The sequence below is a fragment of the Rutilus rutilus genome, assembly GCF_951802725.1.
Source record: "Rutilus rutilus genome assembly, chromosome: 20".
NCBI lineage: Eukaryota > Metazoa > Chordata > Actinopteri > Cypriniformes > Leuciscidae > Rutilus > Rutilus rutilus.
This window is the reverse complement of record NC_140225.1, coordinates 2,240,377-2,266,394: the sequence shown is the minus strand read 5'-3', so window position 1 is coordinate 2,266,394 and position 26,018 is coordinate 2,240,377. Positions and strand designations below refer to the sequence as shown.

The window sequence follows — 26,018 nt, the reverse complement described above, 5'->3', positions numbered from 1 at the left end:
CCCTGCCACTCACACACACACACACACACACACACACACTCAACTAACCCCTGCCACTCACACACACACTCAGCTAACCTCTGCCACTCACACACACTCAGCTAACCCCTGCCACTCACACACACACTCAACTAACCCCTGCCACTCACACACACACTCAACTAACCCCTGCCACTCACACACACTCAACTAACCCCTGCCACTCACACACACACACACACACACACACACACACACACAACTAACCCCTGCCACTCACACACACTCAGCTAACCCCTGCCACTCACACACACACACACACACACTCAACTAACCCCTGCCACTCACTCTCACACACACACACACACACACACACAACTAACCCCTGCCACTCACACAACACACACACTCAACTAACCTCTGCCACTCACTCACACACACACACACACACTCAACTAACCCCTGCCACTCACACACACTCAACTAACCCCTGCCACTCACACACCACACACACACACTCAACTAACCTCTGCCACTCACACACACACTCAACTAACCCCTGCCACTCACACACACTCAACTAACCCCTGCCACTCACACACACACACTCAACTAACCCCTGCCACTCACACACACTCAACTAACCCCTGCCACTCACACACACTCAACTAACCCCTGCCACTCACACACACTCAACTAACCTCTGCCACTCACACACACACTCAGCTAACCCCTGCCACTCACACACACACACTCAACTAACCCCTGCCACTCACACACACACTCAACTAACCCCTGCCACTCACACACACACACAACTAACCCCTGCCACTCACACACACACACAACTAACCCCTGCCACTCACACACACACTCAATTAACCCCTGCCACTCACACACACTCAACTAACCCCTGCCACTCACACAACTAACCCCTGCCACTCACACACACTCAACTAACCCCTGCCACTCACACACACACTCAACTAACCTCTGCCACTCACTCACTTAAACACACTCAACTAACCCCTTCCACTCACACACACACTCAACTAACCCCTGCCACTCACACTCAACTAACCTCTGCCACTCACACACACTCAACTAACCCCTGCCACTCACACCACACACTCAACTAACCTCTGCCACTCACACACACATTCAACCAACCCCTGCCACTCACACACACATTCAACCAACCCCTGCCACTCACACACACATTCAACCAACCCCTGCCACTCACACAACTAACCCCTGCCACTCACACACACACACTCAACTAACCTCTTCCACTCACACACACTCAACTAACCCATTCAACTCAAACACACTCAACTAACCCCTGCCACTCACACACACTCAGCTAACCCCTTCCACTCACACACACTCCGCTAACCCCTTCCACTCATACACTCAACTAACCCCTGCCACTCACACACACTCAGCTAACCCCTTCCACTCACACACACACACACACACTCAACTAACCCCTGCCACTCACTCACACACACTCAACTAACCCCTGCCACTCACTCACACTCCGCTAACCCCTTCCACTCACACACACTCAACTAACCCCTGCCACTCACTCACACACACACTCAGCTAACCCCTTCCACTCACACACACACACTCAACTAACCCCTGCCACTCACACACACACACACTCAACTAACCCCTGCCACACACACACACAGCAAAGTAGCCAGAGCAACTTACGGATACGAGGAGACTTGCACGGGCGAGTGACGCATGTCGTTTCCCCCAAAAACCCTCCTGACAGATCTAATGCATTAACACTTCATAATACGCAACATCCACTCTATAATAGGCTTACCGTAGTGAATCAGGGTTAGACTAAACATCTTTTGGAAGATAGATTGATGATTTTACCGATTTAAATGTTAATTTAGAAAAAAAAAAAACAGTAAACCAGGATAGACGCTTTAACATTAAAAACCCTGTCCATGTCTCTTCAATTCCCCTCAACTGAAGTTCAGTTGATCAGAATGTGTGTGTGCGCTGCCTCCTAGAGGAGGAGAACGGCAATCCACAGATCAGCAGCAGCACTGCAGTGAAATGTGCAGCAGAAAAACAATAAATGCATAAATAACAGGAGAGAAAAGACATTTAGATTAAATTATTTAATGAATACAAAGAAGAATCTATTATTTAAAGTTCAGTGCATACAAAAACAAGATTCATAAACAAAAACATCTGATTAATATTGCTAATAGATCCATCCATCCTTGATATGATCAACCACTAAATGTGAGAAATATCCAGAAATTACATTAAAAGGAACCGAGTGCTTATGAACTGATGACCTTTATAATTTGCTTGTCATTGAAATAGTGTCTGAAATAGTGTCTACGTTAGATCATGTTTAGAATAAAAAAAAACATCCATTTTATACGAACAATGTCAATGCAAACACCAGGAACAGGAAGTGGTCGGGATCGATGTGCAACCAAACACAGGAATAAACATGATAAATAGAAGATCAGAAGGTCCGTCGCGTTTCACTCGACATCGTCTTCCTCCAGACTCTGAGAGCTCACTATCCGCTGTGAACAGGAGAACACAGAGGTCACAAGGTCAGCTCGAGAACAGCCTAACGTCGCATAATGTCAATGACATATCTCAGTGTTCAAGAGGTGAAATAGCTAAAAGTCACTGCAAAGACATTTAACTTTGGTTAGTTCTTGGTTTTCTCTCGCATTCTTTCTTGTCCCAGAAGCGACACGTGGCTCGTGGGGGGTTTTAAAGAATGCACAGGGGTAGGGCTGGGTATCGCTTCAGTTTTAACTACTCCAATTCTGCTTATTGATTCTGATCCTTATTGATTCCTAATTTCGATTCCAATACGGTAAAAAAAAAAATTTTTTTATATTATATTCACATTTAGTCTTATTGCAAAACATTTAATTGTAGTTGAATATCATGAACAAAAATCAACAGCTTAAAGGAACACGCCGACTTTTTGGGACTTTATCTTATTCCCCGTATCCCCCAGAGTTAGATAAGTCCACACACACCCTTCTCACCTCCGTGCGTGCCGTAACTCTGTCTGACGCACCCACCGCTAGCCTAGCTTAGCACAAAGACTGGAGGTAAATGGCTCCAGCTAGCATACTGCTCCCAATAAGTGACAAAATAACGCCAACATTTTCCTATTTACATGTTGTGATTTGTATAGTCACAGCGTGTACGAATAACAAGGTCACATGAGACACAGCCATCTTCTAACCGTATACATACTGGGAACTATATTCTCAGAAGGCGAAGCACTGCTACTTCTGTGGAGTGATTTGCTCGCAGTGCCTGAGAAGCCCCGTGAGAAGCAGAGAGTTCACTCAGAGTTGGAGTAAATCACTCCGCAGAAGTAGCAGTGCTTCGCCTTCTGAGAATATAGTTCCCAGTATGTATAGGGGAATTATCACCCTACGTCACACGGCGTCACGCAGGTTCTACTGCGCATGTCGGGACCAAAAGACAACATCCGGAAAAATTTCGTGTTGTGCAGTCGGTTGCCAGAATCGTAAATCTGTATAAAAAAATGTTTTAAATCGAACTATTAGTATTATTCTTATCCTTATCCATATCCGTGTAATGATCAGCTGTTAAACGGGTCTTTCTGCAACCACGATGCGCGCGCATCCCGGATGTTTACAAACCTATAATTGGTCTATACGGTTAGAAGATGGCTGTGTCTCATGTGACCTTGTTATTTGTACACGCTGTGACTATACAAATCACATGTAAACAGGAAAATGTTGGCGTTATTTTGTCACTTATTGGGAGAAGTATGCTAGCTGGAGCCATTTACCTCCAGTCTTTGTGCTAAGCTAGGCTAGCAGTGGGTGCGTCAGACAGAGTTACGGCAAGTCGTCTCGCGCTTGGTTAAAAATCACATTTTCTGTGAGCGAGCTCTGGATGTGTGCGAAACACATAAAACAGCACACGAGTCGTCTTGCGGTTGAATGGCTTAAAGTCATATCGAAATGCTCACAAAGGAATCGATAAGAGGAATCGAAATTTTAATATCATAAGTATTCGCTTCCAGAATTGGAAGTGATGTTGGATCCCAGCCCTCACAGGTGTGCAGTGAGGAGTGGCGCTCACCTGGCTGATGGAGGGGAGTTTGGTGAGCAGCATCTGGAAGACCGGCGCGGGCAGCGTTTGCTGGAGCACCTGCAGGAGCTGCTGTGGTTGGCCACACACTGCGATCGCATTGGTCAGGTGATCCACACCCTTCTCGTAGTCTCCTGAGGAAAACATGTGGGCGTTTAGCACTTCAGAGTGTGTGTGTGTGTGTGTGTGTGTAAACCCAGATGATAGTGAGACGGATGCCTCACCCTGAGCCAGAAGCTCCTCGCCCAGCTGGATCTCATCCAGGAAGAACTTCTGCACGGCTCCGGCATCTTTAAGATCTGGCAGCTGGAGGATATAAAGACCGACAGTCAAACCTTCACCGTCATAAAGCACTTGCAAATGAGTATAAGGGGTCCACGGAAAAATGCATTGAAAAAATAAAAAAAATAATAAAGTAAGACCTAACAAAAAAAAAAGATTAAAATAAATGGGAAAATTATTAAAATAAATAAAGTGATCTAACTGAATAGTTCATTTGATTACAATGATTATTACAATTAATTTAAAAATGATTTGAATGAATTCATAAAAGTTTAAATATTAGGGGGTCCATGATAAATAGTAGAATAAATGAATAATAGAATAAGACCCAACTACAAATATTATATAGAAATATACAAATGATTAAAAAAAAAAAAAAAAAATAGAAAAAGTATTAAAATATATGAAAATGTAAAAAAAAAGGATCTAACCAAATAGTTCAATTGATTAAAATAAACAATTTGAATAAAAATAAACGAGAAAGGCATGGGAAAAAGTAAAGAACAATAATAATAATAAAATAAGACCTAACTAAAAAAAAATTATGTGATAATAAAAATGACAATGATATGACAAATGATAAAATAAATACAAAATTATTTGAATAAATTCATAAAAAAAGGGGTTAATGGAAAAATTTAGAGATTTAAAAAACAATAAGGCTTAACTAAATTGATTAAAATAAACAACGATTAACATGCATTCAATGTTTCAACAAAAATAATAAGTTATTTAAACAAGACCGAACTTAATTGGATTACAATAAAGATGGTTAAAATAAAAAACTAAAATAATAAAAATGATTTAAATAATAAATAAAATGCATTCATAACAGTTTCATTGTCATTGAAATAAAAACAATATTATAACAGAACATTTATATGTTAAATAATATTTTACACATTTATAATATTTTTTCTTTGGTCTTTCTACACAAAAAACATGTAGTCGTCTTTAAATGTAGAATGGGGTCAAGGATGATCACACGATGGAAAACTGCTTTAGAGGAACAGAAGGATTCATCCTCAAACATCTAAATGTGATCAGACGTTTGACCTACTTGAGCAAGTCCAGATTTATCTTGAGCAGCTCTTTGAGTCTTCCTCCCTAAAAAGAAGAAAAAAGCACATTAAACAACAGACTTATATATATATATATATATATATATATATATATATATATATATATAATTAAGATGTACATAACTAATAAAAATCTTGAATCAAACACACAAAACCCACGTGACCAAACTAAGCTGATTGTGATTCAGTTCAGCCAATACGATTCTTCTTCATCTGTAGCTGCACTTACACAGGTGAAGCGTTCATACGAGTCGTTCAAAGGAACCGATTCAATGAATCAATAGTACGTGCATGACATCCTGGGTCAAAATACGACTATAATCTGAAACTGGCTGAACGTGACTATGTATTATAAAGACACGGTACTGTAATCTAAACACCAGCTCACTGCATGAGAAGTAAAACGAACCAGTCTTACGTAAACAGCGTCCTAGTATTGTGTTAACTAGTCTGGTGGATCTCGTGACTCACGTTGACGCAGTCTGGTTTTGAAGTTCGGATCGCTGCGTCGTTTTCTGTCGAAATAGATACAGTACCCGATGAGGAGCGCGCCACAGACGCCCGCGGCGATCGCGCTCGGTTTGCCGCCGATCATCGCGGCGCGTTAACGGAGATCTGCTGCTGCTGCTGCTGCTGCACGTCCTCGTGCTCACGGACGAGAGAGCGGCGGAAGGACCCCTGTGAGTGACGACAGCAGTGTGAAGGTGTTCGCTGCAGACGCCTGAAAGAACAAACACCGCGTCAAATGCTCTTTATAGCTTCAATTAATATTCTGAAAAGAATGGAGAAAAAAAACGGTTTAATTAATTTACTTTACTTTTCACCTAATATCACATTCATGAATGCAAGTGTACTAATTAAAAAATTACAGACAAATCCCCCCCCCCCTTTTTTTTACAGTTTAATGTATAATGTTTAATATTTGTTTTTGAACGAAAGTCCATGTATAATGTTTGAATAATAATAATAGTAAAACATATACCAGTGACTTTCTTCACATTTATAAATATATATATATATATACTTAAAAAAAAATATATATATATATATAGTTTAATTTTTTATAACTCTTTTGACTAAAATAGACTGGATTTGCTGACATAAAATCATTTCGTCAGTAACCTTTTAAATGTTACTACTAGCGCCAATAATAGCATTCCTACATGGTTTAATGCTTCTTATTAGTGTAATAATGACTCTCACCTGACTCATGCTGGCTTGATTTCCTTTATTCTGAACAAGCGCTAAAACTAGGGAAGAACACACACACACACGCATATATATTATTTACACATACACACACACATTTTTTTTATTATTGTTTTTTATTTACACACACACACATACACATAAATATATTATTTACACACACACACACACATATATATATTTTATTCACACACACATACATTCATACATATATATTTATTTTTTATTTACACACACACACACATACATATATATATATTTATTTACATACACACACACACACACACACACACACACACACACACACACACACACACACACACACACACACACACACACACACACATACATATATATGTCAAAAATACATATATACCCATACAAATGAATGATTGGCCAGGATCTGCTATTATTCAGAAGATATTTTACATCTCCACAAATAGGCAGAATCAGTGCCGGTCCTCGACTTCTGGCCAGATCTGGGCCGACACTATGTCGCTGTCTGGGGTGAGTTGAAATGGTCAGTAATACCATAAAAAAATTAAACATCAATTTAGCCTACTAATAATACAGAATTTGAATAAAGTAATCAATGTAAACATCTGTATAGTCTTCACCATATGAATTAAATATACATAGATTCTTATTAAAGTTACTAAAGTTATTCAGTGAAGAGCAGTGAGTGATTCTCTTGTTTGATTAACATTAAAAGACAGAGAGCGCAGGTTTATCAGGTGACTGTCACTTTAAGACCAAATGCACAGATATACTGACAAGCGTTCGATTACTTTCCCAACAGTTTATGATCACTTAAGAAATAACCAACTTTGTTTAAAGTCCCCATGGTGAAAATCCAGCTTCTGATGTAGTTTATGTGTCTATGTGGTGTTTTTAATATGCTTTAAGACAAACCATGTGTAAATTCATAAGTCGACACCATTGCTGAGTATTTCCTCCTTAAAACTGCAGTGAACCAAAGACAGTCTCAAACACACGCTTTGAAATCGCTGGTGTTTCTGACGTCACAAACTACCTTGTAACCAATCAGATCAACGTGTGATCGTCAACCAGTGGATCTCGGAGCTGAGTGAGTGAGTGGAGTGCATTTGCATATTCATAGAACCGCGCATACTAAATGAGGCAAGGGTGTCGAGTTACATTCAAGATATTTTAAGACATGAAGAATTTTTTTCAAGGAAAAAACATTTAAATATGTCATTTTGGTGATCAAAGATGAGTTTTAAGGGATAAAATGATTGACTACAAGAGGACTTTAAGGTAAAACTCGCCAAGATATGCATTTTGACATATTTCTGTGTGTAATTGGCCAAAGTATCCCATACTTGTCCGTGTTTTGCTCCGTCTTGGATCGTGCACACAGAAAGCCGCTTCTGGAACAGCTTCTTCCGGTGTTTTTTTGAGCACATCAGGCAGGAGACTGTATATTATGACAGTCATGTCACATGATTTGACTGATTTGGATGTTACGCAGGAAGGGAAACGCTTTAAAGGGAAGGAACAGAATGCGACATGATTTCATAATCGTTGGAAGCCAAAACTAAAATTCGAATAATCGTATCCATAGTCAATAAATCATCTGAGCGCAAGGGGGCCCCCTGGTGGTGTGGGGACGCATCATGTGTATTTTGCATATATGAAGGACCGACACTGGGCAAAAACAGCGCGAATGCTGCGAAAAACACACAAAACACATCTAAAACAGGAAAGAGCTTTGAGATCGACTGTACAACTAGATTTGACAAGAAATCAGAGGTGTGTTTTTACAGACTGCCGAAAGCTACAGAACAGAGAAGAAAATGCATCGCTGCAAATCACAGAAACCACTGATCCAGGCAGAGAAAGGGGGATTTGCAGTTATCATTTTGTGTCAATATGTGGTAAAATCATATTGTAACTTAATTTAATATTTACCATCGTATATTCTAAATAATTAGATGTTTTTAAATAAACACTGACAAAAAACTACACAAGTTTTAAAGCTGGACGATATGATGATATATAACATTGATATAAGTGATCACCCAGATTTAGACCTATATTGTGTTTATATACAGCGTTCACAGGCAAATTGGCTTTATGTATTTCCCCGGCGTTTAAATCAGGCTCATATTAACGTCAGGAAACATGATTCCTGCTGTATGTTGATATCCACGGATCACTGGGTCTTTGGTAAGTTGTAAGGAACACTATATCGAGTCCAACCTTTAGTCTAAACTGATAATCATTTGTTTTACTTGCATTTTTGCAGTTTCTCCTATTAAATCCAGTCCCACAGCAGCTCTTCTGCCACTCAGTCCGGCGGGAGGTGACATCAACACATTCCCTCTATAGAAGCTTGTTTCCACCCATGAACAAAACGAAGATTTTGACTTTTGAAAAACGTGACTTTTTGAGCTATAAACTCGCAGTTCTGACTATCGCTCGCAAATCCGAGTTTATAACTCGCAATCACTGTACTGTACCTTTTTTCCTCAGAATTGTGAGATAAAAAGTCACATTTACCTTTTTTTTTGTATTTGTAATTCCGCGTCGGAAACAAGTTTCCATTGAAAACACACCAGATCAACTCTATAATACTGTAGCATCATCAATCAATCATCTCTGATACACAGTGAAGAGGACATTAGAGTCACAAACTATGGCATTTATTTCAAAGGCTTTTCTGCTTACATTTGTACAATAAATTACACACTGTCCATCTTCTGATGAGCTTAATAAATATGATAGAACTTTCCGTTAAGCTTTGTCACTCTCTCTCTCTCTCTCTCTCTCTCTCTCTCTCTCTCTCTCTCTCTCTCTCTCTCTCGTTCACAAACGGTCTCTGAACATTTTTGCAAAGATCCATAAAACTTTACACTTCATGTACAGTTTGGAAAATACCACATTATAAAAAAAGAAAGAAAGAAAAAGCCTAGTACAAGCACAGTTTAACGGAAATACACAGACGAGAAGGAAACGTAAAAGTGAGAAACTGAATCGAAACAAACTCCTACCGAAGTGAAAGAACGAAACGCAAAGGAACGAATAAGAAAATGGACATGCTTCACCTTCCGAATGCACACAGACGCTACAGTTAAAACAGTAAAACTGTACAGAAACGTACATGGTATTAACAGTGCAAGATATTAAATAGCTCGACTCAAAACACACTTCTCAATATACAAATGTATAACAAAGGCATACAATTACATACAAGTGCCAAACGCTACAGTCCTTCAGGTTATGATACAACAGGGAGTCTATACAAAGGAAAGATGTCTTCAGCATTGTACACACACACACATACACACATACGGCTTCTCGTTATAAATGCACGTTTTCTCCATCGTAAGTAAAGAGAGCGATGAATGAAGGGAAGTGATGATGTTCCTAGTACTCGTGAAGGAATAATTCACCCAAAAACGAACGATCACTCATTGCAAACCATGCCGTTATTTTTCCGTGAAGAATATTCATGCATGTTCAGTCAAGCATCCGTTTTTATGACAAATGTGCTTCTGAAATCGCATAGATTTGACTGAAATTAGTGTCAATTAATTGGTGAAACATGGAAAAGAAACGTCTGCTTTTGTGTTGCACGGGAAAATAACATCAAATGCATTTGGAACAACTTTCATTTTTGGCTAAACACACACACACACACACACACACACACACACACACACACACACACACACACACACACACACACACACAGTTCACCCTTCACTGCTAGCATACGCAACCAAACAAGTGTTTCCCGTTTCCCACAGTGCTTTATAACTCGACATCCTTGCATGTATGGCATTGCAGAAAGGAGGTGGGGAATGGAGAAAAGGAAGACACAAACACACAAAGGCTTACGCACACAACAGATCGGCATCTGTCATTGCACATGATTCCAGATGAATCTGCCATTGCACTTCTGAATACTGCCACATTAACCATTACAACCCCACCCACAGGGTCTGGGTAGATCTCAGTAGTAAAATACATTTAGGATATCCTGGCTGCCAGAAAAAAGTCTTCAATTCTCAAATTGTCAACAATCATAATACATTTCACCTCCAGAGATACTGAACGCAAATTCTCCATGGCGAGCGCGCGGCTCGATAGCCCTTTGCCCGACTCGCTCGGCTCTCTGTCGACGGGACCAACACGCGGAGCGGAGGAGGAGGACCGAGCGGGGAACGCTGAAGATCAAGGGATGATCAATACAGCTTTAACTGAGAGCATGAAAAAAAAAAAAAAAACACTGGACAAAATGGGGGTTTAACATTCATAAGGTGTCATCTGACCAGAGCCACAAAACGAGCCGTATTTCACCCTAAAACTAGATAAAACTGTGTGTATATATATATAAATAACAGTATGTATATATAAATACTTTTTTTCCAATTGGGAAATTGATTGATATGTAATTATTATCATTCTCAATGCTGATTCTCATTACTGTAATACAGTAGTTTTAATAAAAGCGCTACTAAAAATAGGTTTCATCATGCAAGATTTCTTCTTATTGGGAAATGTTTCATTGTTATATATAAACCATCTCATAATGGACTGTTTTACCCTTTTTTTTTTTTTTACCCAATTGTTAAATTAAATTATATATAATTATTTATTAAATATACAATTCTCATTACTATCATTTGTCATTACTGCAATAATTTTTTTTAAATATATATCTAATTGAAAAACTATAAAAAATAGGTTTCAAAATATTATATATACCGTATATAAATATGTATTTTATAAATGATAATATTATTTTAGAATATTTTGAAACCTATATATATATATATATATATATATATATATATATATATATATATATATAATTAAAAAAAATCTTGCTTCATTTTGCTAGATTTAGTTTTTATTACTTATATACAGTATGAAATTCTCATTACATACTGTAATGCAGTATTTATTATATATTTAATACATAATTATATATAAAACACTACAAATATTGCATAATGAAACCTTTTTATAAGGCCATTAAGATTTTTTGGATTGTGAAATTATTAATAGAGAATTATGTATTAAATTCTCATTAATGTAATATAGTGAATTACATATTTGATACATATAAAAACAAATCACTTGCCTAATGAAACCTATATTTAGGACCATTAAAGCTCTTCTTTCACTGAAATTATAATTAATTAAATTAATTGTCATTGTCAATGGTGGTTCTCAGCACTGTAATACAGTTATTATATATATATAGACATATACATACACATATATATAAAATTTCCAACCGGGGAATTAAATGCAGTACTTTACTTTTTACTTTTTTATGGCTTTATAAAGGGGGGTATATATATACACACACACACACACTTTCCCACCTTTTGATTTTAGGGTGAAATATGACCTTGACTGATTTGACGCTGTTGTGATTAAAAATAAACGAGACATTCTCTTTCCTGTGAGTGAGTGAACTCTTCTGGAGGCGTTATGACACACACACACATCGACCCAGCGCTGACCGTTTCCCAGCATTCCTCACGCGTGCCTCGAGCTGTAAGGCACTGAGCGTCACCGGCGTAACGGCCGTCAGTGACTCTCCTCGTCTCCCGTCTCAAACGCCTCCCATGATCTACTACGGGTGAGACTGAACCTGTTGGAATTCATATTCAGGATAAAATATTCATGGACATTGTGGCGATGGTTTGTAAAACAAACAAACAGAAATAGTCTTATCGTCAAACTCGACCCAACTTTCAGGAAAAAGTGCACTTGAGTGCAATTAGCTTGCCAAGGAAACAGTTGTCGATATAAAATAGTGCTTGTTGCTGTATCTGGTGGCTATTGTTTCGTCATACTTGTTCCCCGTTTGTCAGTGTGTGTCCGTCCACTAGTGCAGGGGTCAGAGGTCGAGCCGGGTGCTGGTTAAGTGCTCTGTGCTGCTCGACACCGCCTCATTCCTGTCACCTGCACTCCACAGACACCCCAGAGGTTTGAGAAGCGCCGGAGACCGTCGGCTCGGCTAGCGTTAGCATGACAGCTGCCGTCAGAGAGCTGGAGGACGGTGATGATGAGGACGAGGATGAAGAGGCCACCGCTGCGCCTGCTGGGACACAAGAGCTCATGGGTTAGTTCATGACACATGAGGGAATCAGACGACTAGCAAACTAGCCTCAAAACCTGCTAACTTTGGACTGGCGAAAAACGGTGATTCCAAGAACAGGGTTCGTACAGAGTTTTTCAAGGACTACAATCAGAGATCTCATTTCATCAAAGAATATCTTTCTTTATTGTCTTTTAAATTCTAAAAAAGGTAAATAGATAATAAATAAAAAACTAATAACACAAAATGGTACTAATAAAGTGCAGCACATGCGATGACTGCGGTAACTGAAAGGATACTATGACAAAGATATTTTTTTCTCCAAATTAATGTATATAGATAGTTTTATTTAATGCCATGTCAGCATCTAAGGCTATTTTCATGGCAAAAATTCAATAACAAAAACCATCGTAGTAGTTTCGTTTGCGCGTGAACGTCACGGCAACGTACAACACAAAGTACCTCACGCGGGAAACACTCACGGGGCGTAATCTCCTATGGGGACGGGGGGGTCAGTTTTGTCAAGTATCCTCATTACAGAAAAGCAGTCTTAAATTAGTTAAATAAAGTCTTAAATGAACAGGAGAAAATGAGATGCGTGAGATCCTGTCAGCAGCGGCTGCTCTTAAAGTGACAGCAGCCACTAATTCTGTAGTCAGTAAAGTTAACCAAAGAACAAATCACTCACTGCTCTTGACCAAAGAACGTTTGTAGCTTTAATAAGGATTAATCTATATTTAATTTATAATTTATGCAGTGCAGACTGTTTGATAACCTTATTCAATTTCTATATATTTCATACCTGTTAGACAGGAAGGGCACAGGTAAATATTACATTTATTTTTGTGTTACCTTTTTTTAAAGTACGAAAACATTTTCCCCCATTTTGTGCCCCCCCCCACTTCTCAAACCAAACTTACACCCTTGGAAACACTTAATGTAGCGCGTAAATGTGTGTAACTAACGTAAATCAAGCAAGCTAGTGTGCACAGGCCACGAAGTGTTGGTGAAGTAACACATTAGCGGAGCGGAGGGAGTAATATGGAATTTTTTCCAGAAAACTTCTTGCACAAAATAAATTCAAGCACTTTCAAGGACCTGTATCTGTGTGTGTTTATTTGCTAAAACTTTCCAGGGCCTTGAATTATAATTTTTTTAGATTGTGGGGACAGCGTGGGAAACCCTGTTTTAAACAAAAAAATAGAAATAAAAAAATATATAAAAAGAACAAAAGCTCATAGCAACATTACTACAACCTAAACTATTTAAAATATTTTCAGCAGTTAAAGATGAAATAAATTATTTATTATAATATTTATACAAATATTTTATGATTTTTTTTTTATTATATTATATTATATTATATATTATATTATATTATTACATATATAATATAAAAAAGTTGCCTTGGCAACTAATTAAAAATCATTTTAAGTTCATGTTCTGAAATTACTAAAACTAACTTAATAAAAATAACTTTAATATTACACATAACAAAATGACTAAAAATATTTACAAATTAATTATGATATAAAATAAACAGCTAAGCAAAAATATGAATAAATACTATAAAAGTATATAAATAATACTGGAATAAGCGCTTACTCTCTCTCTCCTTCTTCTTCATGCGCTTGCGTCTCCTGTCGATGGAGGCCACCTCAGATTTGAGCGAGAGGTAGTGATTCCTGATGTCCTGCAGTTTTTCCTGAAGGAAAGCGATCCGCTCGAGACTGCTCATCTTCTCCAGGTCCGCTGGATCGACAGGAGCGAGAGGGAACCGATGTCAGACATTCCATTCTCATCAAACGGGTTAAGACTATCAGGAATCCTGGCACTTACACATCTGGAAGGTCCACCTGGTCCTGGCGTGATGTTCCCGGGAGTGGGAATGATCCGGCTCTCCGTGTTTCTGGTACCGGTGGCCTGAGGGGGGGGTCCGGCTCGAGCTCTTGCTCTCGCTGATGCACTGGTCCTCGCTGTCACTGCTGTGGGCTGCACACACACACACACACACTCAGCGTTACTGGACTGGCCTCACATGCATTCATCAGTTTATACTTGCATTTATAATGATATTCAATAAAAAAAAAGAAAAAAAAAGTATGCTCGAGTTTGATTTAAATAATCAATAATCAATCTGTGTGAAAGCAGAGCACTCAAACTAATTTCCCAGACTAGGATTTGTGCTAATAATTTAGTAATTAAAATGAATAATAATAAAAATGATGTATTTTTTCCATTTTTATGTTTTAAATAAAAGTTAATCATTTTAAAATAAAAACAGTAAAAATGTAACAAAACTTTTTTAAAAATGTAATATTCGATTTGTTGTTAAATTATTGAAATATTAAGTTAAAACCTTAACTGGACCTTCAACCAGTGCAAATAAACACATTTAAATAAATATTTATTAAATAAAAAGACAATTTAAACTAAACTAAAAACAATTTTATTTGTAGTAAAATTATTGGAATATTAATTTCAATGAGTAAATATTTAGGTCAAACTGAAAGGTCTTCCTTCAGTTTACACCCAACCAGACCTTTTATATAAAATATATATATATATATATATATATAAAAACACACCTAAAAAAATGTTAAATATTTTATATGTTGTTAAATTATAGAAATATTAACGTCAAGGTGGTACTTCAAGTCAACAGTAAATGTAGGTCAATCTCAAAAGTCTTCAGTTTTCAGTCAACCAGACTTTCTATCAATGCAGTGAAAGTGAAAAAAAGAAAGAAAAAAAACCCTGCAGAAATATATTACTATTGTATAAAAATCTTCAAAATAACAATAATAATAATAAATGTAATATTATATTACAATAATCTAACCAAGACAAATGTGTTTAGAATTCAGTTCAGGTTCAGTGTGAATACATCTATCACTTTATTTCGATGGTTCATTCAGACATTCCTCTAACTATAGTAACTTTTCATCTACATCTCAACTAACTCTTATTAGAGTATAAGTAGACTGACTGCTAAAGGTCCCATTTTGTCAAAACTGAAATTTCCTGGCTTTTTTCATGATAGCAGAGGTCTAGGGGCGATGAAACTACCATATAAGATTCACAACAGTCGATCCACAGACAAATGCACACAGCCTGCATAAAGTAGCTGTGCCTTTTCACGAGCTGTATAAATGTGATGTCAGAACTACTCAGTCAATGCCTTCAGTCACCACCCCCACCAATGGTGGGTCACTCAGAAAACAACAGGCCAATCAGAAGAGAGGCTCATGAATATTAAGTAGACAAAACAAAATCGACCTGTTCTTGGCAGAGCTCCTGAGAAAGGAGCTGTAAAATATATATTGAGATGTTTTTTGGTACTTATACTGCAAAATTACATTCTTAAGGACATCAAAACCTAAAAAAAAATTCAGAAAGATGTACAATATGGGACCTTTAATATCTGCTAACTCTTTATTGTGATGTTCCCCAACATATATTCTACTGATATCTACTGATACTGAAGTAACTTTGCAACTACATGTCAACTTATTCTACTAACCCGGTCTACTAACAGTCTACCTAATACTCTAATAAGAGTTAGTTGACATGCAGTTGCAAAGTCACTCACAGTCAGCAGAATGTCTAAAGTGCACTATTGAAATGAAGTGTTTGAGTTTGGCTTGGGTGTAAAAAAACTTGAGCAGCATCTGTTTTTATTGGCAGAATAGTGTTAGCAAACCATAACCTAATTTGGAGACAAAGTCATCTTCTTAAAGTGAGTTACTGAAGTCACCGAACTCCTAGAGCTTTTCATTACCAGATGATGCCACAGCGTCTCAATGATAAACACACTCGAAACACTCGAGAAACGAGAAGCAGAGACACTCGAGCACGTTCACATCCCTGCAGGAATAAAGGACTCGACAAAGACGTTGTTACACAGGAAAGCTAAAGCTAAAGCTCTTGGATGAGCTTAGCATGGCTCCGCGGACCTCTCTAAAACCTCTCGAAGGTTTCTCTCACCTGGTTTGCGGTTCTTCTTGGGATGTAAGCTCAGGTTTTTATGACTCCGCTTGTGTTTCTTTGCTGCTCCGCCGCCTTGAGCCTCTTTGTGCCGCTTCTGACTGGATGAGGCTGAGAGACGGGAGACAAACATTTATTAATGCATTTCTTGGAATGATTTTCTACTTATTTTTTAATGTGCACTAACAACTAGTCAAGATTTAAAAAACTATATATAAAAAAATAAAAATAAAATGTATTTTTCTTCACACGGCATTCATGTGCGACGTGCAAAATGTGTGAACATCTGCTAACTTTGCTCCAAAACCTAGTGATCCTTCCTCACTTTCTAACCAGTTTGTCGCAAAGCATTAATGCAGGAGTTTGACGAATTAATCACATTTTAGAAATATCTTTTTAAATCATATTGAAGTATTGGTGACACTTTTCAATAAGGTCCCATTAGTCAAAGCATTAACTAACATTATCAAACAATAAGCAATATATTTGCTACAGTATTTATTGATCTGTTAAGATTAATTAATAAACAAAACAAATGTTCATTGTTAGTTCATGTTAGCTCAGGTTTTATAATGTAAAAAAATAAATGATAATAATTAAAATCTGTTTATAGACACTACTGTTCAAAAGTTTGCGGTCGGTAAGATTTTGTTAAGTCTCTTAAATGTTCAACAAGGCTGCATTTATCTGATATATTAATATTATTACATTATACAGAAATACAGACAAAAATAAAGTATAAATTATGAAATATTTTTACAATTTAAAATAACTGTTCTCTATGTGAATATATTATAAAATGTAATTTATCCCTGTGATCAAAGCTGAATTTTCAGCATCATTACTCCAGTCTTCAGTGTCACATGATCCTTCACAGATCACTCTAATATGATGATTCGCAGCTCAAGAAACATTTATGATTATAATCAGTGTTGAAAACCGTTTCATTTTATCTTTCAGGGTTCTTTGATGAAAAGTTCAAAAGAACAGCATTTATTTGAAATATAAATCTTTAGTAACATTATAAATGTCACTTTTGATCAATTTAATGCATCCTCGCTTAATAAAAGTATGAATTTCTTTTTAAAAACAATCGTACTGACCTCAGACTTTTGAGCGGCAGTGTGTTTATTCTTCATGTATATTCATATTTATAGGGGCTACACTCTTAATTTGCTCTCTTTGTTTAAAGACAGAATAAAGCGGTGTGAGAAAGACACCGAATAGAGAGACTGACGGACAGAGAGGATCTGAATTGAATGCATTCTTGCTGAATAAACGCATTAACGTCTATCGATCACGTGTGCAGTTCCTCCACGTACCTTTGGCTTTCTGCTCGCTCTCCAGCTGGCTGCTGTTGCTGAGCGTCAGACTGCAGTTGCTGTTACTGTTGCAGGACAGGTTTCCGTCGAAGGCCTTGGAAGGGGATCCCGCCTCCTCTTCCCGATGGATCTCCGGGATCTCTCCGCCTAAACTCTCCACTTCCACCGTGCTGCTGTCGGACTCGCTGCGTCCCCCGGCCCGCTCCTCCATCAGGGGTCCTTCGGGTAACGAGGCGTGCTGAGGACTGGCGGGCAGCGAAGGCGCGCGGATCTCGGGCAGAACCTCAGCGGGACCTTCGGCTACGGCGGGAGACTCCGGAGTCGTCGGAGGCGTGTTGAGGACCGAGTTGGTGCCACTGCTGGGATTCTCCTGCAGCTTCTCCTCTGCGATCTCTTCTTCGTCGTTGTCCCGGGCCGGTTCGGTGCTCGGCTCGTCCGGAACGGTTCCTGCAGGAGGAGGTGGAGAGTTCGCCGCCTCCGTGTCCGAGTCCGAAAACAGCTCTTTTAAAATCTTCTTGGGCCATTGAACTTGAATGCTGGACCAAACGTCCTTCTGGCCTTTGGTACGAGAGCTGGGCGACCTGTCATCGATCCCTGTGGATATTTTGGCTCTTTTCTCTGGAATTTCCCAGAATCCTGAACACCCGCTTTTATTCTTCTCCTTGACGCCGTTGTATTTCTTCGAAGGCGAGCTCTTGGTTTTCAGATGCCCTTTTGGTATTTCCTTGGGTTGAAGTTCAGTTGCTTCGTCTTCAGAACTGCTTTCGCCTCGATCCTCCACCGGACCTCGTTCTTCCAACTTTTTCGGCGAACTACTTGGTAGCCAATCGCTGCCTCTACTGCTTCTAGTTTTGCCTTTCGCTGGGCTTTTCAAGCTGCGTTCGCCTAGAACTTCTGCTTTTTTTCTTCTGCCGCCGGATCCTTCCACGTCCACCTCAAACTGGCTCTTCCTCTTGCCCGATTCTGGGCTTTCCTGGACGGTGGGATCCTCGTCGACAACTGTGGGAGCTTTGAAGCCTTCAGACGGGCTTCCGGTTTCCCAGTGATGTGGTGTAAGCGAGCGCTCTGGAGGACCTCCTTTCCGAAGACTCGCTCGTCCTCCTGGATGATCCTCTTCGTCGTGATCAGCGTCATCATCTTCTTCTCGTTCACTGTCATCTGTGGAGCTTTCTGAGACTATGGGAAACATAGGAATGGATATCAAACAATTAACTGCTAAATGAGACCATAAAAGGGTTCCCGCAGCTTTTGATCAATGACTTTTCATGAAGAGTTGTCCATCTTCGTGGGAACTCAAGTAAGCTTAAAGGTGAAGTATGCAATTTCTCAGACACTAGTGGCACAAAATGGAATTGCAAAAACAATCACTTTTTCCAAAGATGTTTCCCAGACACTCCACACTACTCTCTGTACCAAGTGGCAACCTTCCGATCTCTTTTGTGAATCCAACACGGAAGTGACTTAAACTGCAATTCATCGGCTGGCCACTAGAGATCGGCTCTAAAAGAGAGTCAATCCTATAGACCTCCATGTTAAAATATCCAACTTTACAGCAGAAAAAAAAATGTTTACAGCCTGGTGCAAAGAGTGGTTTTGGTCTATATAGCTAATTTTACCCTTCATGTAAACTGTGAGGGGGGTAAAAAATTTTATAACTCATCCGTTTAAATTATATTAAGCCTTAAAGTTCTGCATAATTAAGGGTGTGGCCACTTGAGTGAGAGGTGGATTGCCGCTGATGTCACTACTAGCCGTTTGCCTGCTGTCTGTTAGCGTCACGTCACCTCAGATAATCCACGTCTTTGCCCATTTTCGTTTAACCGGGAGTGACGCGCTCCCAAGATGGCGACGGCCGGCTCCGCCCACTTTGAGCTTCAAAAAATGCTCTTCAGAAACCTAGGGGTGATGTCACGGACACTACGTCCATATTGTTTTTAATAGTCTATGGTTTGTACACACAGACGGTTGCTAAAACAAACAGATGAATGTTTTTAAAGTCTCACAAAATCACAGTGTCACCTGTCAGGACCAATGGTTTACTTGCAGTGAGTTTTTTTAGTATTGAAAAATTGCACACTTTACCTTAAAAAAACATTATAAGACTCATAATTAAGCACTGTGAATATAAAGGTACCTGGGAGGCCGTTGAGAATAGATGTGATCTCGATGGGCTTGACGGGCGTCTGCTGGTTTAGTTCATCACCACACTCCATCTTCGAGAAGACATCACTGCCAGAGTTCGGTTTGGACAACCGATTGATGCGATTTCTGGGTGAAGGAAGATCCTCTCTGTCCGTCAGTCTCTCTGTTCGGTCTCTTTCTCGCTCCGCTTTATTCTGTCATTAAACAAAGAGAGCAAATTAAGAGTGTAGCCCCTATAAGTATGAATATACATGAAGAACACACTGCCGTTCAAAAGTCTGAGGTCAGTACGATTTGTTTTTTGTTGAAAGAAATTCATACTTTTATTCAGTAAGGGTGCATTGAATTGATCAAAAGTGACAGTAAAGACAATGTGTAAAGATAATGTTACAAAAGATTCTATTTCAAATAAATACTGTTCTTTTGAACTTTTTATTCATCAAAGAATCCTGAAAAATAATGCAAAAATAATCACAGTAAACGGTTTTCAACACTGATAATAATCATAAATGTTTCTTGAGCAGCAAATCATCATATTAGAATGATTTCTGAAGGATCATGTGACACTGAAGACTGGAGTAATGATCCTGAAAATTCAGCTTTTATCACAGGAATAAATTACGTTTTACTATATATTACAATAGAAAACAGTTTTTTTGAATTGGAATACTATTTTACAATATTACTGTATTTTTAATAAAATAAATGCAGCTTTGGTGAACAGAAGAGACATCTTTAAACAACATAAAAAAAATCGAAAACATCTTACAAAAAAAAAAAAATCAGACTGTACCTTTATTTTTTTGCGGTGCTTTATTTTGGGAACGTTCTTATTGGCTGGTCTGACAATCTTATCGGCTTTGATCCACTCGTCATACCTGTTAAGAGAAACAGTTGGTCAACATTTACTAATTAATACATCTCCAAAACTGATAAAACTCTGCGTCTTGTTGCAATAATGAAATGCAATGTCCAAATAATGAGAAATTACATCGTACAAGTCACACAATTCCAAGATATAAACTCACTATTAAGAGAATAAACACACTGTATACATAAAACATTAGCTGCATTTACATGGACCCCAATAATACGTTTGTGATTGGACTGGTAGCACAGTCAAAAAAATAATAAATAAAACCATCGCACGTAGCCACGTCACACAGAATGAATTGAAATTTCATTCGGATTGTAAGTGGTGGTTTAAACCGTTTCTAATCCGGATGGAGAGGACATGTAAACACTTGATCGGATTGAGAACCGAACCTGGAAAGTTTAATTCCGCTAGAAACAAAAAGTGTCCATGTAAATGGCCATGACATTCAGAAGGTCCTGCTCTATTTTTGTCAGCAGCAAGAAATCAGCTTCAAGTCTCAATGCTTGTACAAATCAGAAATATCCACACAGCACAAATAAACCGGACACAAATCTGAGAAGTAGAACTTGATGATCGATCTCTGTCCTAGTCTCAAGGGTTATTCATACCGACAACAATTTGCAAAGGCGAAACACCCAGAAATCATTCACTTTCAATGAGAGCCCGAAGGAAAAACCTCCAGAACTGAGCAAAGATGGCAACATGCAGATTGCGTAGTTCGGTTTCATATGGCGGCTGAAGAACTGCCATTGAGATGAATGGGAACGCTAACGGGTCGCTCTCTGAGTTCACGAGATCCACCTCCTGATACGGGTCACTGCAGTCCAGTAAATGACAGCGTACTTTCACACTCCATTAGTCTCTGATCGACCTCTCAGGCACAGAAAAGAAGCCAAAAAGAAAGAAGCCAAATATTAAAATCAACCAACGTTCTTCCTCTGCCTCAAAGACGATAGCAAGGGGCTGTTTCTGTAACCATTTCCACAGAACGACAAGTCTCAGCTCTTGTTTACAGCTGGTGTTAAGATGCGTTATGGTCGATCGAATCACAAGTAGACGAGGGAGACTCATTCCCGTTTACACCTGGTGTTTTAATCCGCCTCTTTTCTCCACTTTCAAACACTTCTGTCCTGATTTCTTCCAGGGGAGGGTCTATGGGAGGGTAAATGTATGGGTTTCTTCAGATCTATTTACACATGAACCCGACCGGAGAAAACAGGAAAACATACGGAGAACATCAGCTTTGGGTTCTGCTCGGACAACCACAAGACCAGCCGAACACTGAGTGTGTGTGTGTTAGTTCATCTTCAAACCAAACTTCATAATGTTTACGCATTAGGTCATTCGATCACATGAGCGTTTACACGACGAAAGCAATCCGGTCGAATGTGTTTCCAACTACCTCTGGAAGTGTTTGAAAGTGGACAAACTCAAAATGTTTTAGACCCCGTTTACACCTGTGTTTAGCGTCGTCTACTTGTGATCCGATCGACCAAAGCGCATCTTAATACCAGGAGTAAACAGGGCCTCACACACACACACACACACACACACACACACACACACACACACACACACACACACACACACACACAGTCCAAATGATGCAAGCACACAAAACTAGAAGGCACGGTGTTCACAAAGTACCAGCTTCACATTACAAGCACTAATTGCTAAAACTACCAAACGTTTCCCAGATTAGAGCATCAAATCTTTCAAAGTTTTGAGGCACTAATTAGTAAAATAGAACTGCATCAATTACACCAGCTAAATAATCTGTATTTAGCACCTTTGGATCACACATTTCCTACTAATTTGCATCCACTGCATTGTGATTTAAACAAATTTCCACATGTAAAAAAAAAAAGAAAAAAAGAAAGAAAAGCTGGTCACTTGACGTGTCCGTCAAACTGCAATAGAGCGCTGCCGTGATCATGTATTTTTGTAGGCCGACCCGTACGTTCGCCTCACCCTGGTTCCCTCGACAAAAACACAACAGATTTTTCCACTGGGTTTTGGATTATGAGCACATTTGGATTATGACCAACAAAAGTTACACATTTTGTTCATTATGATAATCTTCACAAATGAACAAATGAAGTCTAAATACAATCTGCAAAAATAAAAATCTATAGACGAACTACACCACAGTCGCACGACTTCAACCTCACCACCATCAAGCTTCGCCAACTCCTTCAGTCTCTCCTTAAAAACACATTTTCCCTGGAAGTTTGAGTCTAAAAAACATGAGTAATGCAGCCTTTTAATGTCGTTTAATGTCCCCTGACGGCATCTGTCGTCCCACACGGACACGTGATGTAGAATAAAACATGAAAACACCTAGAGCTTGTGTTCACCACAGACCTCGCTTCAGGCATTTAACCCACTCAAAAGCCCATCGACTGACTTCAGGACGACGGAACCGCAAGCGCTAAAATGCTCGTTTCCAGGTTTTGGCCTACAAAAACTCCACATGCACCAGCCTTTCTAACTCCAGGACTATAATCTGCTTGGGTCTACCAATTTTTTGGCAAATGCAAACAAATGAGGCATGAGTTCCCAGGGTCCTGCCTTACCTGACGTTCCAGCCACAGTAGTGCACCAGGTAGAGCACCTCTCCCCCCTCCAGGTCTGACTCTTTGACAGTGGCTTCGTACGTCTTCAGATTTCGGCCTCGCCCATACCTCACCTGCACCTTCATCCCAGGAGGGTAACACTCAAACTCCTCCCCTTCCTCCCACTCCTGACTGCTGACATCCCTGCAAGAAAGACAATTCAGTACTTCCCGTTTCCTGGCCCTAGGCTTTTCCCACAACCGCCCTCCCCCAAAAACCCACCCTGCAATCTCGCTTTCTCAGCCTAGTGCTTCTGAAATCTAAATTTTCCTCATCTTTCCCTGTCGGATAAGTCTAACACTCCTCCTGAACATCGGAGGAAGACATTATGGGGTCATCAGCCGGCTGTCTGAAACCTCAACCTGGAATATATTAAGAAGCTGGTCTAAAACTGCCTGATTCGTTTTAAACACCTGAACATGAATCTTCTGTCATCATTTACTCACCCTCATGAAACCTGTGTTTCTTCTTCCATTTTGAAGAATCTCAAGCTGCTCTTTCCATATAATGAAAGCATTGGCTGTCAAGCTCCAAAAAGGGACTGAAATAAATAAACATGCCCAATCCAAGTATTCAGAAGCCATACTATTTTGTGTACTAAATCAAACTCTCTGCAGTCCAACTTGGATGATTTATGATATACGCGGAAAACTTGGAATATCAAATACATCTATAATATCTAGACAACTATCCGTCTGCAATGGCATTCATCTCAAAGCCAGTTGGTCTGCTGGGAATACACAACCAGCATCTTTGCTCATGGGTACTGGACATTGACATCTTTTTAACCTGAACTGTGAGCGTCATGTGACGGATGACTCTACAGCTCTAGGAAAAGGACATCACTGATTGGACGGCTAACGGCACTTAAAGAAGACAGTCTCAAGCCCTTCACTGCTGACTATCATGAGCTATAATGTCAAAGACAGCAGACAGAGAAGAATAAAGTTCTATCAAAAAATTATAATATAATTTATAATATATATATCTCAATAAAAAAAATTATAAAAATGTGATACTAGTGAAACTTCTACACGTCATGTTATAATTTATATATATGTTAAAAATATATAATATAATTTCTTTTTTTTATATTTAAATTTATATATTTAATATATATATTTATTTGGATTTTTTTATATCCTTATAGAAAAATCTATTTCATAAAATGTTAAAACAGTATGATATATATATATATATATATAATTTTTTTTATTCATTTTATTAATTATTTTTTGTCCATTGTAAGTTCTATAAAAAATATAATTTATAACATACAGTATATAAATAAATTTGATAAAAATACTAGTGAAACTTCTACAGTAATTTTTCTACATGTTATATAATTTATATATATATATATATATATATTTATTTATTTAGATTTTTCATATTATATATATATATATATATACACATACATAAAATGTACATGTTTGACTAGAATAAAACTATTCATTATTTTAAAAAATTATCATCATGTTTTATCATGTGTAATATATGAATAATGTACCGTATATATGCAATAAATTGAAATAAACCATGTTAAAAATATGATAAAAAAAATTAAATCACTGAATACTAGTGAATCTATGACAATTCTTACATTTATTATATACAAACATATGTAAAAAATAATACATATTTAAGTAAAACATCTACAATAATATAACAAAAAAAATATTAAGTGATTTGTATTTCCAGAATACACAACCATGTTTAAATGGCATTGAATGGAGAAAGATGCATTTGCCCCATTACGGTGTGGTAATGCCGTCTACTAACCACCAATGCTAATCAACAAAAACCTGTAAAGAAATTTTTTACACTACTTTTACAGAAATTCAGAAAAAAATTTTTTTTAATCTGTTTTGGAGCTTGACAGCCTGTGGTCATTACATGAACATTCTGCTAAACGTCTCCTTTAGTGTTTCACTGGAGAAATACAGCCATACAGGTTTAGACCAACATGAGGGCGAGTAATGATTCTTCTAACTAGAAGATATTTCAAATGTGACTTTGAACTTGAGTTCAAGATGTGTGTGTGTGTGTGTGACAGGGAAAGGGTCAAAGTGCAGCAAGAGGGGCACAGCGAAGCTCAGCAAAGGGGCAAATCACAATCACGTTAGAGAGCAGAGAGGAAGCCACGTTAGACAGGTATAGCACACTGAACTCTACCACTCAAATCACTTCACAGAGTTCAACCGAGAAACAACCCTGGTTAGTTAGCAGCAGACAACCTTCAACTAGTGATGCAACAACTGAGCTGGTACTAGGCAGGACCCTGGTTCCACATAGTTATTGATT

At 38.5% G+C, this 26,018-nt stretch overlaps 2 protein-coding genes across 4 annotated transcripts in view; both read right to left on the bottom strand.

Annotated features, from left to right (window-relative positions):
* Positions 1-2,108: 2,108 nt before the first annotated feature.
* tomm20a (translocase of outer mitochondrial membrane 20) lies at positions 2,109-6,193 on the bottom strand. Its single transcript, XM_084392324.1, has 5 exons — positions 5,949-6,193; positions 5,456-5,502; positions 4,338-4,419; positions 4,105-4,247; positions 2,109-2,546 (listed from the first exon to the last, which is right to left on the bottom strand). The coding sequence occupies exons 1-5, from the start codon at positions 6,070-6,072 to the stop codon at positions 2,502-2,504; spliced, it is 441 nt and encodes a 146-aa protein (XP_084248450.1). The 5' UTR covers positions 6,073-6,193; the 3' UTR covers positions 2,109-2,501.
* Positions 6,194-12,053: 5,860 nt separating this feature from the next.
* The window catches only part of arid4b (AT-rich interaction domain 4B), an 83,395-nt gene continuing 69,430 nt past the window's right edge, over positions 12,054-26,018 (bottom strand). The window contains exons 17-24 of one of the 3 annotated variants that reach the window (XM_084391836.1): positions 23,673-23,855; positions 21,013-21,097; positions 20,212-20,413; positions 18,078-19,253; positions 16,756-16,866; positions 14,608-14,760; positions 14,374-14,520; positions 12,054-12,771 (exon numbers count right to left, since the gene is read on the bottom strand). In XM_084391836.1, coding sequence (XP_084247962.1) covers positions 12,629-12,771; positions 14,374-14,520; positions 14,608-14,760; positions 16,756-16,866; positions 18,078-19,253; positions 20,212-20,413; positions 21,013-21,097; positions 23,673-23,855 — 2,200 coding nt within the window. In that variant the 3' untranslated portion in view covers positions 12,054-12,628. The remainder of the gene's footprint in view (positions 12,772-14,373; positions 14,521-14,607; positions 14,761-16,755; positions 16,867-18,077; positions 19,254-20,211; positions 20,414-21,012; positions 21,098-23,672; positions 23,856-26,018) is intronic. The other 2 variants (XM_084391837.1, XM_084391838.1) reach the window with 2 other exon arrangements.

Coding starts and splice junctions, on each gene's coding strand:
- tomm20a (XM_084392324.1), bottom strand. CDS start 6,072: ATGATCGGCGGCAAACCGAGCGCGATCGCCGCGGGCGTCTGTGGCGCG. Junction 4,248..4,337: donor CGAGGAGCTTCTGGCTCAGG/GTGAGGCATCCG, acceptor TGTTTTCCTCAG/GAGACTACGAGAAGGGTGTG. Junction 2,547..4,104: donor AACTCCCCTCCATCAGCCAG/GTGAGCGCCACT, acceptor TCCTGTTCACAG/CGGATAGTGAGCTCTCAGAG.